This window comes from Marmota marmota, unplaced genomic scaffold, assembly GCF_001458135.2.
Source record: "Marmota marmota marmota unplaced genomic scaffold, marMar, whole genome shotgun sequence".
NCBI lineage: Eukaryota > Metazoa > Chordata > Mammalia > Rodentia > Sciuridae > Marmota > Marmota marmota.
In genome coordinates this window covers 6,403,513-6,421,842 of record NW_025999900.1, presented here as the reverse complement: position 1 = coordinate 6,421,842, position 18,330 = coordinate 6,403,513, and the positions used below count along the sequence as shown (strand labels likewise).

General features: G+C 43.0%; 1 protein-coding gene and 1 pseudogene across 1 annotated transcript in view; both read left to right on the top strand.

Annotated features, from left to right (window-relative positions):
- Positions 1–1,098: 1,098 nt before the first annotated feature.
- Positions 1,099–18,330, top strand: part of Plek2 (pleckstrin 2) — a 28,441-nt gene continuing 11,209 nt past the window's right edge. The window contains exons 1-2 of the mRNA XM_015490284.2: positions 1,099–1,572; positions 16,443–16,607. Coding sequence (XP_015345770.1) covers positions 1,216–1,572; positions 16,443–16,607 — 522 coding nt within the window. The 5' untranslated portion in view covers positions 1,099–1,215. The remainder of the gene's footprint in view (positions 1,573–16,442; positions 16,608–18,330) is intronic.
- On the top strand, positions 10,569–13,676 carry LOC107143288 (annotated as a pseudogene).

Sequence of the window (18,330 nt, the reverse complement as noted above, 5' to 3'; positions counted from 1 at the left end):
CCTTTTGGGTGATTCTGGGGATTGAACCCAAGGGCGCTTGCCATTGATCTACATCCTCAAGCCCCTTCCCTATTTTTTTTTCTTCTTTCTTTTTTTTTTTTTTTTTTTTTTTTTTTTTGAGACAGGGTCTCACTAAGTTGCCCAGACTGACCTCAATCTTGCCATCCTCCTGCCTCAGCCTCCAGAATAGCTGGGATTGCAGGTGTGTGCCACTGTGTTCTATTTCATGTTTCCTGTTGTTTCAGTGCCGGTATGGCTTGGTAGTGCATTGTTGTTGATCTTGTCTTGATACTTGATAATCTGTTCATTGTGGATGTTTTGGGCATTAATTTTGATTTTTTTTAAATATTTTTTTTTTTAGTTGTTGATGGACCTTTACTTAATTTCTTTATATGTGGTGCTGAGAATGAAACCCAGAGCCTCACACATGCTTGGCAAGCACTGGACAACCATCAACAACCCCAGCCGCTTTTTTTTTTTTTTTTTTTTTTTAATGGGGATTGAACCACGGGGAGCTCTGCCACTAAGCTACACCTCCAGTCCTTTTATTTATTTATTTATTTTAATTTTTTTTAGTTGTTGATAGATCTTTATTTTATTTATTTATACGTGGTGCTGAGAATTGAACCCAGGGTCTCAGACATGCCAGGCAAGTGCCTTACCACTGAGCCTCAGCCCCAGCCCTTATTTTTTATTCTGATACAGGGTCTAAGTTGCTGAGGCTGGCCTGGAACTTGCCATCCTCCTGCCTCAGCCTCCTGAGTTGCTGAGATTGTCACCACCATGCACCATTATTTTTAAAAATGTTAAACTCAAATATTATTTATCTACGTTATTGAGTTCCTTGGCTCCTCCTTAAATTTTGCCCGGAATGCTGGATTCTTTGGTTCTCGTCCCCCCACTCCCTTTGGCATGGTAGATCTTGGGGACAGAATGTTTCCTGGGCACCAGCTCTCTCCCTGCAGACTGCACCAGCTGTCTTAAAGTTGTGACTTTCCGGTTTATAAGGACTCTTCTCTGCCTCCACCAGATGCCCAGAAACACTTGCCATCCCACTTCCATCCTACCCATCCTCCCACTTCCATTTCCACTGAGTGCAGGGAAGGTTCCCAAATCCTTTCAGTGCCCTTTAGTTGCGTAACTATCAACCCAAGTGCCAGTCTAGCACCGGGTTAAATCTGGGGCGGAGGAAACTGGGCAGAGACCGGCAGGGTTATGAAGCGCAGGGCACCCCAAGGGCGCCCTGCCAGGTCGGAGAAAGCTGGGGCGGGGTTGGCAGACTCTGCACCTAAGACTAATCACCGGCCTTGGAGCACCTTCAGGTGGGACGTGGAGGCAAAGATCCCAACCCTGCCCGACTTCCTGCCCGGGAGGCCCCGCGGTCTCCGGCTCTGGACAAGCGCCAGGGAGGCGTCGCCCGCCGGTGTCGGAGCGGCTTCCTGGGCGCAGTGGGCGCGGGCTGCGCGGGTGCGGAAAAGCGCGAAGCGTCGGGACAGCTCACTGGGGTGGCCCGGGCGTGCGGGCGGCTACATGGAGGACGGCGTGCTCAAGGAGGGTTTCCTGGTGAAGAGGGTGAGTGCGGGTCGATGCGCCCACGGCGGGGCCCCGCTGCTTCTCACCTGAGCGGGGCCAGGCGCGCGCCGAGTCCCCATCCCCAACCCCACGGTGGGATCGGGTGACTGGGGCCCTGTTGCGCCGAGCTGCCTGCCGGTGGGAACAGAGGGGTGCACGGAGGTTGGACGCTGGCACCAAGGCGGAGTAAAGCTTTCCAAAGAAAAGAGGGGCCGCGGCAAAGGCACGGCGAGGATCGCGCTTGTATAGTGCGGTGTGGGGTCAGGCGACGCATCTGAAGTGGGAATCTTAAAATTTATTGGGCCTGGGAATGTAGCACAGTGGTACAGCGGGAGTTTAGCCAGCACGAGGCTGTGGCGCTCATCCCCAGCACCACACACAAAACAAAACAGATTAAAATATTATGAATAAGGGATGGAGAGAGAGAGGATAGTTAACCGGCACAGGGGTACAGTTGCAAAGAAAGAATAACTTCTAATATTCTGTAGCTCAATAGGATAACTATGATTGACAGCAATTCAAAATAGTTAGATGGGAGGATTTCAAAGTGTTCCCAACCCAAAGAAATGATCCATGTTTGAGGTAATGGATATGCCAATTACCCTGATTATTATACATTGCATACATGTACTGAAAGGTCACATTGGACACCTATACATGTGTACCACTATTATGAGTCAATTTGAAAAAGAAAAAAGTTATGAATAGTATATTTAAATATATTTTTATTTATTTATTTGGTACTGATGATTGAACCCAGGTCTTGCACATGCTAAACAAATGCTCTACCATCTAGCTCCACCTCCAGGATAAATATAATTTATTAAAACAACAAGAGCGTGCTCCATAATTACATCTTGGAGGAAGGGGGAATGCTGTATTTCTTTAGCACTGACTGTGCCAGTCCTGGGTATTGTCTTGTTTAATCCTCCCTATAGTCCGTACAATGTGAATAGAGATACATTGCCCATTTTCACCAAGGAGGAAGCAAAGCTCAGAGTGGTTAAGTAACTTGCTCTGAAAGTAGTAAGTGCTGGAGCCGGGATCAGATCCCTCTGGTTGACTCCCTCCTGTCTACCAAGCAGCATGTGCGGTGGATATTATTTAAATGAGGAAAATGAGGATCAGAAAAATGAAAGAGTTTGCCCAGAGCTAGTAATAGCTGGGATGAGAACAGTCCTTCCTCAACCTCGCCCCATATGGCCCACAGTGAGCAAGAGTGCAAACAAAAGCAGAATGCTTGCAGTCAAGGTGGAAAATGAATGAAAGAGCAGCCACAAGAGGGGATATCAAATACCACCTTTGATATTTTAAAGAATTTTTAGGAGTGAAGTTGTAGTTTAATGGTAGAATGCTTGCCTGACATTTGCAGGACCCTAAATTCGATCCTCAGCACCAAACACAAAATTAAAAAAAAAAAAATTAACCCTGATGTTAACAGTAACTGTTTTAGCTAACATCATAATATAACATGCAGATAAATGAATCTGGGACTGAGCATTTTGCTCTTTCCCCTGAGTTACAGCTTTGGGACAGGGTGATGAGGGATGAAGGGACTCTCCCTCTTACTGCCTTTCCTGGTGGCCAGATCAGCTCTATCTGCCCTGAAGGCTCAAATTGTTTTCTTATTCCATTTATAGTGTGTCCACCTTGTATTGCACGGTATTTGATATTAGAAGGCAGGTGTGTTATTTGCTCAAAGCTGTAAGGAGGATAGGAGGCTGATGCCAGATCAAGGGTCAGACTGAACATGAGCAGTCCCAGAATTCCATGCCCACTTCATGCCCCTGTGACTATGATGACAGCCTGGTCCCCTAGGGTCTGTGGAGGTCGCTGCACAACCTGTGGGGGGACTTCTGCTGTCTCCCACTGCACTGTAGCTTGAGGTGGTGGGATGAGGTGGGTGGAGAGTTTTGGTCCAACTGTGGATCACCAGTCCCTGGTAGGGGCCTATGGAGGGCTGGAGTTTACTTGAGGTTAGTCCCCCTCAGATGGGGCTCTATTCCAGGGGTTACCTACATGATTTCCCACCTCTGCTACCACACTGAGTCAGATGACCTGCTTAGGAAAGCCAGGGTGCAGAGAAGTGAGAACCATATGGCCCCCCAGCCTACCAAAAGAAAAGGGCTTGGTTGAAATACCCAAATACCTCATTTCAGCCAAACCCAAAGTGTGGGATTTGAAGTCTGATCCTAAGGCAAGTGGAATCCACGCCTCTTCCTGCTCCCTGAGGAAGGTGGCCTCAATGCCCCTGCTATGGGCACCACCTGCTGATCAGTCCCAATCACCATGCTCTGTGTCCCTTTATCTGCCAAGTTGACCAGCAGCCCCTGTGTCCACTGAAAGTTACAGGAGCAGGACACTAGGAGTCTGAAGGTTTAGCAGGGTTTACAGCCCAGAGGTGGGGGCAGGGCCCAGCTAAAAGCCACAGTACAGCATAGTCATCAGCTTTCAGCAGCGGGAGGGCCATGCTGGAGACAGGCAGGGGCATGATGGATTTGGTTCCTAATCCCGCCCAGACAAGAAGGAAGCAAAGCTGCAGGCAAAATGCAGGGAGCTCACAGGGTTTGGCTATCAGGAGAGAGGGGGGAAGGAGGCAGGAAGCCTGGGTGGTGGGACCACAGGTAGGTGTCCCGCAGAGGTAGGGGCACTTTGAGGCATCGCCACAGGGCTCATTATCCTGAACCACATCACAATGTTAACACTTTGACCTGGGAATTTTATATATAGGACTCCATCCCAAGGAAATACTTTATGAACAAAGTCTTAGATCTATGTTTGAAAACAACCTAGAAACTACAAATATGTCCTCCTAAATAAATAAATGATTAGTTAAATTATGGTTATGTGGATGTTAAAAATGTTTATTGTGTTAAAATCCAAGGAGTTAAAAAGACACAAGATATGAGAAAAGAAAAGATATGCATAGAAATAGAAAGACCAGAAGGAGTTCTGGAGGCTGGAAGTCCAAAATCAAGGTGTAGGCAGGGCCATGCTCCCTCTGAAACCTATTGGGTAGGATCTTTGTCAATTCTTGGTGTTCCTTGCCTTATAGATGTGTCTCTGCAATCTCTGGGTCATCACATGTCTATCTTCTCCCTGCATGTCTGTTGGTGTCCAAATTTTCCTCTTCCTCTAAGTGTCAGGTAGGCATTCAGGATGCCAAGATGTGGAGGCAGGGTATAAAGGATGCTGATGGAGGACTAGACAGGAAGAGTCATGTCCCTGTTTATGGTAAATCCCATTACCATGACAGCTCCCTCCCCTGAGGACTTATCACCATGACAATTCTCAGCACAGGTTTGGTGTTTTAAAATGACCAATGGGATAGGAAGGATAGTAGAATGAATCAGACATTATGACTCTATGTGCATATATGATTACCCGACTGGTGTAACTCTACATCATGTACAACCAGAAGAATGAGACGTTATACTCCATTTATGTATGATGTGTCAAAAGGCATTCTACTGTCATGTATAACTAATTAGAACAAATGAAAAAAAAAAAGACCAACTAAGAAAAAATAATAAAAAATAAAATGACCAATGGGGGTAAATTAGATGGTATGCGAATTAGGTTTTCTAAAGTAACTAGAGGTGGAAAATTAGACAATATTCCAATCAGGTATCATAAGATAACCAACAGGGGGAAAGTGGGGTAAGGTCTTCAATCAGGTCTGTGTGGGGAAGAGAATGCCGCACAGCTCAGCATTGTAAGACACTGATTTCCAGACATCAGGGCCCTGAGCTTCTGTTGCTTGGCCTATTCTGCTCTGCTGTACCTTACCGAGTGCTACTTCCACCGTCATCTATACTTTGCCTGTTACTTGTGTATGTCTTGCTCAATTCTTTCTTTGGGTCACCAAGGACCTGGACCTTGACAATAACATAAGGACTCCAGTCACACTGGGTTAGTACCCACCCTCATCTGGTATGACTTCATTTTAATTTAATTACATCTACAAAGACTTAATTTCCGAATAAGATCACATTCACAGGTACCAGAGGTTAGAACCTCAAGGTATCTTTTTGAGAGATACAATTTATCCTGTAATAAGTACCATCTTTGCTTTTGGGCGGGGGAGAGAGGATTGTAGGGCCTTGGGCAGACTGTTTTGGGCCCCTGTTTCCTCATCTTTAAAGTTGGGGGTAGAGTAGGCCTTTCCTAACGGTCTCTTCAGCTGAGACATTCTGTGTCACCTAATCCCAGCCCTGAGGTGCCATCCCATCTTATGGCCCCCTCTTTCTTCTAAAAGGGCACCTGAAACTCAGCCACTCAGTGCTCCAACTGGCCTCTGGTCACAGCCAGCTACTTGCAGACAAGGTGTATAAAGAGGGAGGCTTCTCTGTGCCTGGGGACAAATGTGCTGGTAGAGAGAGGCCTGGGTTCTTTCTCAGCTTTACCACTGTTTTTAGTCCCTGACCCACTTGGTCCAGTGACTTTGGACCAGTTACTTACAACCATGCTCACTGTGTCACTTACTGTAGATCAGGGACCCTGGTGCCTTCATACTAGTTTTGTGTAATGTTCCAGCAGCTTCCAGCTGAGCTCCCTACTGCAGCCTCATTTGCTTCATTCAGTGGTCTCTTCCTAGGCAGGGTGGGGTCTCTTTCTATGCTGGGCAGGTGCAGTGCTGCACACCTATGATCCCAGCTGCTCAGGAGGCTGAGGCAGGAGGATGGTGAGTTCAAAGTCAGCCTCAGCAATTTAGTGAGGGCCTAAGCAACTCAGTGAGGCTCTGTCTCTAAATAAAATGCAACAAAGGGCTGGGTCTGTAGCTCAGTAGTTGAGTGCCCCTGAGTTCAATCCCCAGGACCAAAAATAAAAAATAGATTGATTAATTAATTAATTTGATTTAATATAGAAAAGGGTTGGAAATGTGGCTTAGTGGTTAAGCACCCACGAGTTCAATCCCAGGTATATATATAAAAAAGAGAGACCTTCTCTCACAACAACAACAACAGCAAAATGAGTTGGGGATGTAGCTCAGTGGTTAAGCACTCCTGCGTTCAGTCCCTGATACCAAAAAAAAAAAAAAAGAAAGAAAGAAAGAAAAAATAAAAACAATCAGTGATCTCTTTCTTTCTCTTTTTTGTGAGGGAGGGAGGCAGGGACTGGGAATCGAACCCAGGGACACTTTACCACTGAGCAACATTCCCAGCCCTTTTTATTTTTTATTCTGAGACAGTCTAGCTAAGTTTCTGAGGCTGGCCTTGAACTCGTGATCTCCTGCGTCAGGCTCCTGGGTTGATGGGATTATAGGCAAGTGCCACTCGCCTAGCCAGAGTGATAATTTTAACACAAGAATCTAAACCTATTGAACTTCTGCTTAGAATTCTTCAAGAACTCCCCTCCCAATATTAAAATCAAACTGCAACACGGAACCTGAAGCCCTTGGTGACTTAGTCCCTGTCACTTCCCCTCTTTCTTCCCCACAGGCCTTGGAGCCCAAGATATGTGAGCCTATGGGGAATTTCCCCAAAGCATTAGCATTAGCATTGTTTTGTTTTGTTTTGTGGTTCTGGGGATGGAATCCAGGGCCTTGCTCACGCTAGACAAGTTCTTTCTCTACCACTGAGCTGCGCCCTCTCCCTGACAGTGGCGTTATTCAAAGCCTTTCGAGCCTTCCTGACCCGACAACTCCACACAGCCTTCAAGACTCAGCCCCCCAAAAGAATTAAATAGACACTTCTCCAAAGAAGAAATACAAATTGTCAACACATATATGAAAAAAGGTTTAATATCATTAGCAATTAGGAAAATGAAAATCAAAACTACACTGAAATCTCCTCTCACACCAGTCAGATGGCAGTCATCAAAAATAAAAATAATAATAAATGCTGGAGAGAAAGTGGGGGAAAAGGAACACTGTTGCTGGGATTGTAAATTAGTATAACCACTACGAAGATCAGTATGGAGGTTCCTCAAAAGACTAGGCATGGGGTCTGGGGACATAGCTCAGGGGGTAGAGTGCTTGCCTTGCGAGGCTCTGGGTTCAATCCCCAGCAACACACACACACACACACACACACACAGACTTGGCATGGAATGACCATATAACCCAGCTATATCATTCCTAGGTATTTATCCTAAAGAATTAAAGTCATAATATAATGTCACATGCATACTCATGTTTATAACAGCACAATTTACAACAGCTAAACTGTAGAAGCAGCCTAGGTGTCCATCAGTGGATGAATGGATAAAGAAAATGTGATATATATATATATATATATATATATATATATATATATATTTTCCATTATATATATATTCCATTTTATATATATATATATATAAATATATATATATATTTTATATATATATATAAAATGGAATTTTATTCAGCCATAAAGAAAAATGAAATTATGTCACTTGCAGGAAAATGTGTGGAACTAGAGACCATCATGTTAAGTGAAATAAGTCAAACTCAGAAGGTCAAGGGTTGTATGTTTTCTTTCATATGTAGAAGCTAGAGAGGAAAAAGGAAAATAAAGGTGGGGGAGGGGAATCTCGTGAAAATCAAGGGGAGATCAGTAGAAGCAAGGGACTGGGGAGTGGGAGGGAGGGAGGGGGAAGTACTGGGGAGTGATACTGGTCGAATTATATGGTTTCATTGTGTGCATGTACAAATATGTAACAGCAAATCCCATCATTGCATACAACTCTAATGCACCAATTTAAAAATGTCAGGGGATAATCTTTAAAAAGTTTAAAAAGACAGCTCCAGTATCAGCAGGGAATATGCCTAACCCCATTCTACCTCTTCTGTGCTTTCTCGTCCACCTGGACTCCTCCTTGGTGTTAGGTATCTATCAATTACCTATTGTTTGTAATAAATTAGCCCCAAACTTAACATCTTAAAACATCAAGCAATTATTGTCTCACAGTTTCTGAGAGTCCAGTACACAGGAAACCTAGCTGTAAGATTTTGGCTCGAGGTCTCTTCTGAGGTTGCAAAGCGTTGCCCTTGATGAGACAGTCACCTGACCTGGTCAGCAGGAGGGTTCACTTCCAAGCTCACTCCCAGGCCTAAGGTCCTCACCTCTCTATAGGGCTGCTCACCATGTGGAAGCTACTTTCCCCAGAGCAAATGATCAGAAAGGGAGAGAGACAGAGAGAGTTTGCACGAACCAATAAGAAGCTGCAGAATCTTTTATGACCTAATGTTGTAATTGGTGGTGCAGTCCTATAATCCCAGCTGAAAGAAAAGTGGTGCAGCACACACACCTGGGATAAGAAGTGGATTTATTGTCAGGAGCCTGACGAGGCTGCTCTGTACAAGAGAGGGACAGCAGTAGCAAGGAGGGAGAACAGTAGCAACTTCCCCTTGAGTGTTATCTTTCATAGGCTAGAATCCTGGCCATGCACTAGGGGCGGGTGTAGTCTTGACTGACAAACTAAGCATCCCCTCATCTTGTGGAAGGCAAATTTGTTTCCTGGGAACAGAGACAGGCAGTTTTCCTATCTCAGAGGGGGAATAGGAGAACAAGCATGTCCCTTTATAGTCTCAAGGAGAAAACAGGGAAATCAGTAAGTTCCCATCTCAGGGGGCAGTAAGTTTCCTCCCATCTCTTTGTGAGAGAACAGGGAGAGAGCAGCACGTCTCCAGGCTGGTAGGTTTTATCTCAGGCTAGTTTCTGTTTCTTGGGAAAGAACAGTATTCATAAAGTGGGGGCTGGGGAAAGGAAGATGGCTGCAATTGTGCTAACCAGTGACTTGGGAGTCTGAGCAGGAGGATTGCAAGTTTGAGGTGAGCCTCAGCAATTTAGCAAGGCTCTAAGCAACTTATCCAGATCCTGTCTCAAAAAGTAAAAAGAGCCAGGGATATGGCTCAGTGGTAAAGCGCCCCTGAGTTTAATCCCCAGTACATCAGCAGCAGCAGCAGCAACATCTTCATCATCCTTAACGTCTCTTGTCAGAAATGATTTACCACTATGCCATATTCTACTAGTCACACAGACTGACGCTTTTAAAATGTGTGAAGAGAAGGAGAGAATCACGGGGAGTCTTGTCAGTCAGTTGACTATTTGGCTATTCTGGGTCTCTTATTTTTCCAAATGAATTTTAGAATTGCTTTTTCTAGTTTTGTGAGGAATGTCATTGGGATTTTAATGGGAACTGCATTCACTGTGTATATTGCTTTTGGTAATATAGCCATTTTGATAATATTAATTCTGCCTATCCAAGAACATGCCTTTCCATCCTCTAATGTCTTATTCAATTTTTTTCTTCAGTATTTTATAGTTTTCATTTTAGAGAACCTTCATATTCATAGTTAGATTAATGCTCTAGTATTTTATTTATTTGAGGTTATTGTAATGGAATAGTTTTCCTAATTTCTTTTTCAGCACATTCATTATCTGAATATAGGAAAGTGACTAGGTCTCCATCATTATACAAAGTACATGTATGAAGACTTGAATTAGGTGTCAACATACCTTATATACAAACAGAGATATGAAAAATTGTGGTATATATGTGTATTAAGAATTGTAAGGGGGCTGGGTTATGGCTCAGTGGTAGAGTGCTTGTCTCGCATGTGTGAGGTGCTGGGTTCGATCCTTAGCACCACATAAAAATAAAATAAAGATGTTGTGTCCACCGAAAACTAAAAAAAAAATAAATAAATAAAAAATTCTCTCTCTCTCTTTAAAAAAATAAAATAAAAAAAAGAATTGTAATGCAAAGAAAAGTACATGTATAATGGCATAAGTTGACATGAACATACTTTATATACAGAGATACGAAAAATTGTGCTCTATATGTGTAATAAGGATTGTAATGCAGTCCACTGTTGTCGTGTATTTTAAAAAAATAATAAAATCAATTAAAAAAAAAAGAAAGAAGGTGACCAGGTCTCACCAAGTTTCCAAGGCTGCCCTTGAACTTAAGATCCTTCTGCCTCAACCTCCCAAGTATCTGGATTACAGATATGTGCTACTGCCCCCAGCAACTCAGGATTTTTTGTGAGGCCAGAGAATCAGGCTGGAATGCCTTACAACCAAGAATGTTGCAGCCAGACAAAAGCACCCAATGCCGTGGGTTAGTGTTATCTCTGTTAGAAGATGTTTCTACTGGAAAATTTGTTGCTGAAAGTTTTGGACACTTGTCTTTGATAACTCTAGGATCTGGGTGTCAGAAGAAACTGTCCTACTATTGCCCTTGCCAGAAGTTCCCATTTTCCCATGTTTGTTTGCTGTCAAGCACACATCTGGGCTCTGCCTTGGATTGACAGAAGCCTGGTCACCTACCTATTCTCCAAGTGCAAGGGATTCTGGGAAGTTTAACATTTTGTCCAGGAAAGTACATCTCTGTATTTGTTTTTTTCTGCTCAGCATCTGTTGGTTACATTTTTCTCCTCTTCCATCACCGGCCTCCTTCCTCTTTTCCCTTTTGGGAAGTTTGGTAGGGCTGTCATAACAAGTATCACAAACTGACTTAAACATCAGAGGGTTTTTCTTTTTTTTCTTTTCTCAAAGTTCTAGAGCCTCAAAGTTCAAGATCAAGGTGTTGGCTGGTTTGATTCCTTCTGAGGATTTTCTGCTTGGCTTGTGGATGGCTGCTTCTTGCTGTGTCTTCACATGGTCTTTCTTGTGGAATGTAGATCTCTGGTGTTTCTGTGTGTGTCCAAATCTCTTCGTATAAGGACACCAGTCAGATTGGATCAGTGCCCACCTAATGATCCCATTTTAACTTAATCACTTCTTTAAAAGGCTGTCTCCCCTTACAGTCTCATTCTGAGGTATGGGGTTGGGACTTCAGCGTATGAATTTGGAGGCACGCAAGTCAGCCTAAAAGATCCATGTTTTAAGGTTTCAGATTATTTTCCCTCTCTTCACCTGATGACAGCACCTGTACCATCCATTAACCTTGCATGCTCTTCTCCCTAGCCCAGCTACGACCTGGTGTGCCAGTCATTTTCTGCCTTGAATTCTTCAGCATCCAGAAGCCCCAGGCCAGCCTGGCTAGTGCCAGGAGTGTCAAGACCCCCACAGCAGGGGGCTCCCAGGGAATGAGGACCAGAGACTGGACCATGTAGAGAGAAGCAGAGGGCCCTAACAGCTGAGGAGTCAGATTTACATCTTTTTTGTTCCTTTAAATGTGTCTTCCTATGTCAGGTACAACTGTCAATCCTCGGACTGCATGTACCTTTTGTCAGGAACAAAGGGAAGGGATCCTGTTCTTTTCTGTTGTGGTGGTGGTTCTGGGGATTGAACCCAGGCTGCTCTCCTATTGAACTACATCCCCAGCCCTTTCTCTTTTTTTGAGGCAGGATCTCACTAAATTGCCCAGGCTGCCCTTAAACTTGTGATCCTCCTGCCTCAGTCTCCTGAGTAGTTGGGATTATAGACCTGTGCCACCGTGCCTGGTTCTACAACTTTTGATAACCTAATAGTTCTCATTATGTGCCGAGCATGGAATGGAATCATAGCACCACAGATATGAGAACGGAAGGGGTCTTTGATATTAATAAATGCTAGGCAAGGCCATGAGTGATTTCGGGACATGGTCTTTGATCCAGATAAAGCTCATCTTTCTAGGTTAGAACATAGTTCTAAATTGGGTTCTGCTTAGAAATATGCCAAGAAGGTGCTTTCCTGTGTACCAAACCCTACTTTCCAGTCCCTCAGCAGAATTCCTCTATCCATTGGTATGTTCTAGAAACTAGTTCTCTGCCTGCACCTGACTATGCTGACCCATCTGAGAACATCTCAAACAACCTGCCTTGTATGCCCGCTGCAGCTGGTTAGGCTAGCCTGGCAGGTCCCTTAGCGCTGTAGAGTGACTGGTGCTTCAGCTTTAGAGATTGCCCAGACCCTTTGACTAGTAACATTCTTTCTAGGGATTATATTTTAAGGAAAGAAAATTAGAGACATAATCAAAATTTATGTGTGAGAATACTCATTGTAGCATGGTTTATAACAGCAAAAAAAAAATCAAAACAAATTCAGTCACAAATAATAGGAGATTGGCAAGTAAATTATACATATGAAGAGTAGTCATAAAGAATATTCTAGGGGGCTGGGGTTGTGGCTCAGTGGCAGAGCACTTGCCTTGTACATGTGAGGCACTGGGTTCAATCCTCAGCACCAGATAAGAAATAAATAAACAAAATAAAGGTATGTGTCCATGTATAACTAAAAGCAATATTTTAAAAAAAGAATATTTTAGGGCACAGTGGCACAGGCCTGTAATCTCAGTTAATCTGGAGGCTCAAGCAGGAAGATAGCAAGTTCAAGGCCAACCTGGGCAACTTGGCAAGATCCTACCTCTAAATTAAAAACAAAATTAAAAAGGACTGGAGATGTAAGTCAGTGGTAAAGCTCCCCTGGGTTCAATTCCTACTACAAGAAGGAGGAGGAGGAAGAGGAGGAGGAGGAGGAGAAGGAGGAGGAGGAGAGAGGAGGAGGAGGAAGGAGGAGAAGGAGGAAGAGAAGAAGAGTTGCCCTGGGGTGGGGAGGTAGAGCTCGATCTGCACCAAGGCTACCTGGGGGCACCCTGGTGCCAGCCGTGAGTACTGGCAAGTATGGAGGGGCTCCCGGAGGACAAACGCAGAATCCTCTGTGTGGTTACTTTGCTGCTATAGCAGGACAGGATGAGCAAATAGATGCTGCTGAATTGCAGAGATGTCTGCCATAGTTGTGCATTGCTGGAGGATACAAACCTTTTTTATTTATTTATTTATTTATTTTTTTGAGGATACAAACCTTTTAACCTGGTGACTTGTCAGCTTGCAATTTCAATGGTGGATATAGACAGGTTTGGCATGATGGGCTTCAATGAATTTAAAGAACTCTGGGCTGCATTGAATGGCTGGAGACAACACTTCATCAGTTTTGATGGTGGTAGGAGTAGAACTGGGGATCCTCAAGAACTGCAGAAGGCACTAAGGACAACAGGCGCTGAGGCGACTCCCCAAACTGAGTTCAATTGCAAAACAATACAGCACCAGTGGAAAGATCACCTTAGACGACTACATGCCCTTCTGTGTTGAGCTGAGGGCTCTCACAGAGAGCTTTTGAAGAGGGGACGCTGGGCAGCAAGGTGTTGTGATTTTCCTTTAGGATGATTTCATTTAGTGTTTCCTGACTGTCTAAGAGGAAGCTGTAGGGCGGAGCATGCATTCTCTCTGGAGTCTGCATTTGCTAACTCTTTGCCTTCAGCAACATGTAAACGTACTGGCTACTTCCCCTGACAGCTATTGTAAAGGTTTGTAACAGTATACACAGCTGAAGGTTTGTTTGTAGTTTTGATAATGAATTCTTTGGAACTTGATAAGGCCAAGTCTGTTATACCAATTAGAACTCCTTGAGCTATTATCAATCATGCTTTATTTTCCTGCTAAAGCTCTTTTATGTAAATCTGAGTGTGCAAAATGTTTAAGTCACATTATAGACTTTACATTGTGAGACATGTAAAGCTTTTAATGAAGCTACAGGTGTTATCTTTCCTAGGAGAATGTGGTTGAAAGTTTTGTGTATGGAATATTCTTATGAAATGGTGCATGCCCATTTGGATACACAAAATAAACAAACGTGGTATTCCATGTCAGGGTTCACTGAAGTAGAAATTTAGCTCAGGCTTTTGATTGATACATATATATTTTTTTCTATAGAAGACAGTTTAATGTTTTTTTTTATTAAGACAAAGAATAAACAGTAGGTCAATGACAAAGTTGTGAATCTGCTTCATGTGAGGCCATCCTTACATGTAACTCTTATTTGATTGAAATAAAATCTAAAGCAAACATAAAATTAAAAATTATATTTACATCAGGAAGTGATAAAATCTTTTGGACAGAAGAGATACACATAGGTTTACACATGAATGCACAATCACATAGTTTACATAACTCAAAAACACTATATTATCACCCAATTATGGAAATCATATTCTGTATGCTATTCAGCCATTGGTTGACTGATACATATTTTGATTGCTTTATAAATGGAAAGGGAACATTGAGTGATTATTTTCTGCCTCTTTTTTTTTTAGTTTATTTTCTGCCTCTTTTTTTTTAGTTTCTTTTTTAATATATGACAGCGGAGTGCATTACAATTCTTATTACACATATACAGCACAATTTTTCATATCTCTGGCTGTATACAAACTATATTCACACCAATTCGTGTATTCATACCTGTACTTTGGATAATAATGTCAGTCATATTCCACCATCATTTATAACCCCATGCCCCCCTCTCTTCCCCTCCAACCCCTCTGCCCTATCTAGAGTTGTCTATTCCTCCCATGCTCCCCCTCCCTACCCCACTATGAATCAGCCTCCTTATATCAAAGAAAACATTCGGCATTTGTTTTTTTGGGATTGGCTAAGTTCACTTAGCATTATCTTCTCTAACTCCATCCATTTACCTGCAAATGCCATGATTTTATTCTCTTTTATTACTGAGTAATATTCTGTTGTGTATTCGTGCCACATTTTTTTTTATCCATTCATTTATTGAAGGGCATCCAGGTTGGCTCCACAGTTTAGCTATTGTGAATTGTGCTGCTATAAACACTGATGTGGCTGTGTATTTTCTGCCTCTTTAAAAAACATATAGATAATTTGAGGGGCAAATACTGTTCCCAAGTCTGTCTTTGTCATCATGCTTTCAAACCTTTGTTAATTAGACTGAAGAATCTCGTATACTATAAACTTAACTGTGTAAAAAGAAAATGGATAAAAACAACTAAGAAAGTGTATGAAAATATTAGCTGTGGTTACTTTTGACTAATGAGATGGTAGGTGACTTTAATTTCCTTTCCACTTTTCAGTGTTTTCCAAATTTTCTGTGTATGCTTCCACTTTAAAGTCAGAAGATGTGTTTTTAAAATGCTGGTGACCCATGTTGACATGTCATGTGTTCGTGCTTTTAAAAATATACAGCAAAAGGACTGGAATGAGTGTCTCAAATGTTGATCTGGCCACTACCTTGTAAGGCAGGTCATGAATTTGTTTTTCTTCCTTCCTACTACTTTCCCAAATATTCTCTAATAAATACTGTTTCATATATATATGAAAAAAGAAATATAATGGTGTGAGAAAATGCTCAGCAAGGCTAAACAAGACAAAAGTGAGAAAATAAAGCCATATGTAATATGGTCTTTTTATGTGTGTGTGAGTGATGCTGTGGATTGAATCCAGGGGCACTTTACCACGGAGCCACATACCCAGTCCTTTTAGCTAATTTTTTATTTTGAGACAGGATCTCTCTCTAAGTTACTTAGGGCCTCACTAAGTTGCTAAGGCTGGTCTTGAAATTGCAATTCTCCTGTCTCAGCCACCCAAGTCACTAGAATTATAGGCATGCACCACCACTTCTGGCTTGTAATATGATATTTATTTTTTTCTTTTCAGAACTGGGGATTGAACCCAGGGCCTTGCATATTCTAGGCAAGTGCTCTACCACTGATAAATATGGTCTATTTTTTTTAAAGTGAAAACTAAAAGGGAAAAAGACTGAAAGGAAGTGTCAAATGTTAACAGTGGCTGTCTCTTAGTAGCAGAATGATAGGCGTGTGACTTTTTTTCTTCTTAATAATTTGCAGTTTATCTAAAGGTTCATGACCAGGAACAGATGGTGGGTATAGCTCTGTGGTAGAGCACTTGCCTGCATGTGCAAGGTCTGGATTCCACTCTCAACACTACATAACACACACAAATTTATAACCAGAAAAAGGCCAAATGGCAACCAGAAGGTCAGTGCCAAAGGTATTTGCCAGATATCCCAAAGAAATGACTGAGAAAGATCCAAAATACTGCTGTGACTCTGTTTCCATAGCACATCTGGTTAGCACTCTCCATGAACATGGTGTCCTCCCCTTTCTCCCTCACCTCGGGCTTTCCTGTCTGTTCACAGGGCCACATTGTCCACAACTGGAAGGTGCGATGGTTCATCCTTCGGCAGAACACACTGCTGTACTACAAGCTTGAGGGGGGTCGGAGAGTGGCCCCTCCCAAGGGCCGGATCCTCCTGGATGGCTGCACCATCACCTGCCCCTGCCTGGATTATGAAAACCGTCCGGTATGTGAAGGTTCCTGCTGTCCAGCTCCCCACCCCAGACACTCCTCACCTCTGGCTCTTTGGGAAGGTGGTGTGGGTAATGGGAAGAGCTCGGAGTTATAATTGAAAGACTTGGGTTCAAGTCATGGCTCAACCATCTCCCAGGTACCTGACCTCGGACCAGTAGTTAAACCTCTCTCAGTCATCATTGTCGTCTGTAAGATGGGATGAGATAATTACACCCAAATATCTCCTATGAAGATATGGGGATATGAAGACATGGTTTAGATGCTTTATGGAGAAAGGCATGGTGGCACACACCTGTGATCCCAGTGACTTGGGAGACTGAGACAGGAGATCACGAGTTCAAAGCAAGCCTTGGCAAAAGTAAGGCCCTAAGCAACTTAGTGAGACCCTGTCTCAAAAAAAAGGACTGGGGATGTGGCTCAGTGATTAAGCACCCCTGGAGTTCAATCCTAGTACAAAAAAAAAATTGCAATAAATGAAACCCCTGAACTCATAGGTTAATTTGTTGACCTACCACCTCTTTTTTTGTGTATCTGTGGTATGGGAATTAAACCCAGGGGTGCTTTACCACTGAAATATACCCCTAGCACTTTTTATTTTTATTTTGAGACAGGGTCTCACTAAGTTGCCCAGGCTGGCCTTGAACTTGCAGTCTTCCTGCCTCAGTCTCCCAAGTAGCTGGAATTACAGGCGTGAGCCACCACTCCCAGCTAACTTGTTGACCTGATATCTCTTAATAATCTTTAGGAAACAGTGGAGAGCAGAGGTATTGGTAGATGGGATGGAGAGCAGTGGCACACACCTGTAATCTCAGTGACTTGGGAAGCCGAGGCAGGTGGAGCTCATGTTCAAAACTATGGTTTAAATTTCAAAAAAGAGAAACAGGCTAAATTTGCTGGAGTTATGAGCTTCATGTTAATTCTACATAAAATTCTCAAGCGGATTTGTGATTTGCTTAGTTCATGAGTACTTGGACTAAAAGAGACTGAGAGTAGCCAACAGATCCACTAATAACAAATCATAAAGTATATATAAAATTACGGAAGCTGTAAAAAAGGGTGCACCTAGATTTTTTTTTTTAAAATTTCTAGTCTCTCCTGAAATTCTTTTCATTAAAATGGTTAATTGCAGACTGACTGTACAGGTTCTGGATCTGATTTCACTCTCTTCTTCCATGATACTGATGAGTGAATGTCAACTTGGAGGAATATCTTCATGGGGTTCCTTGGGGCCGTGAGCCAGCCATGCCTTATTCACCATTTTCACTATTAGTTTAGGTGAAGAATATTAAGTTTGCAAGCAAAATAAGTTGGGAGTTGACATTTGGGAAGCAGAATCAGAATGAAGTAGGATGTTTCAGAAGTGGTAGACCTGGCCTACTTGGATGACAAAGATCCCTCAACTTGTCAAAGAAACTCCTTAAATGCCCATTTAAATTAAAAAGTGCCAGGTGCAGTGGCACACACCCGTAATCTCAGTGATTTGGGAAGCCGAGGCAGGTGGAGCTCATGTTCAAGGCTAGCCTCAGCAACTTAGTGAGACCCTATCTCAAAATAGAAAATAAAAAGGGCTGGAAACGTGGCTCAGTGGTAAGCCCCTGAGTTCAATCCCCAGGACCAAAAAATAAATAAATGAAAGATGGAAAAATGAAAGACTCTACAGTGCCCGGAGCTGCCCACACTCCTGTGCTCCGAGGCGGTAGCCTCTGATGTTTTGC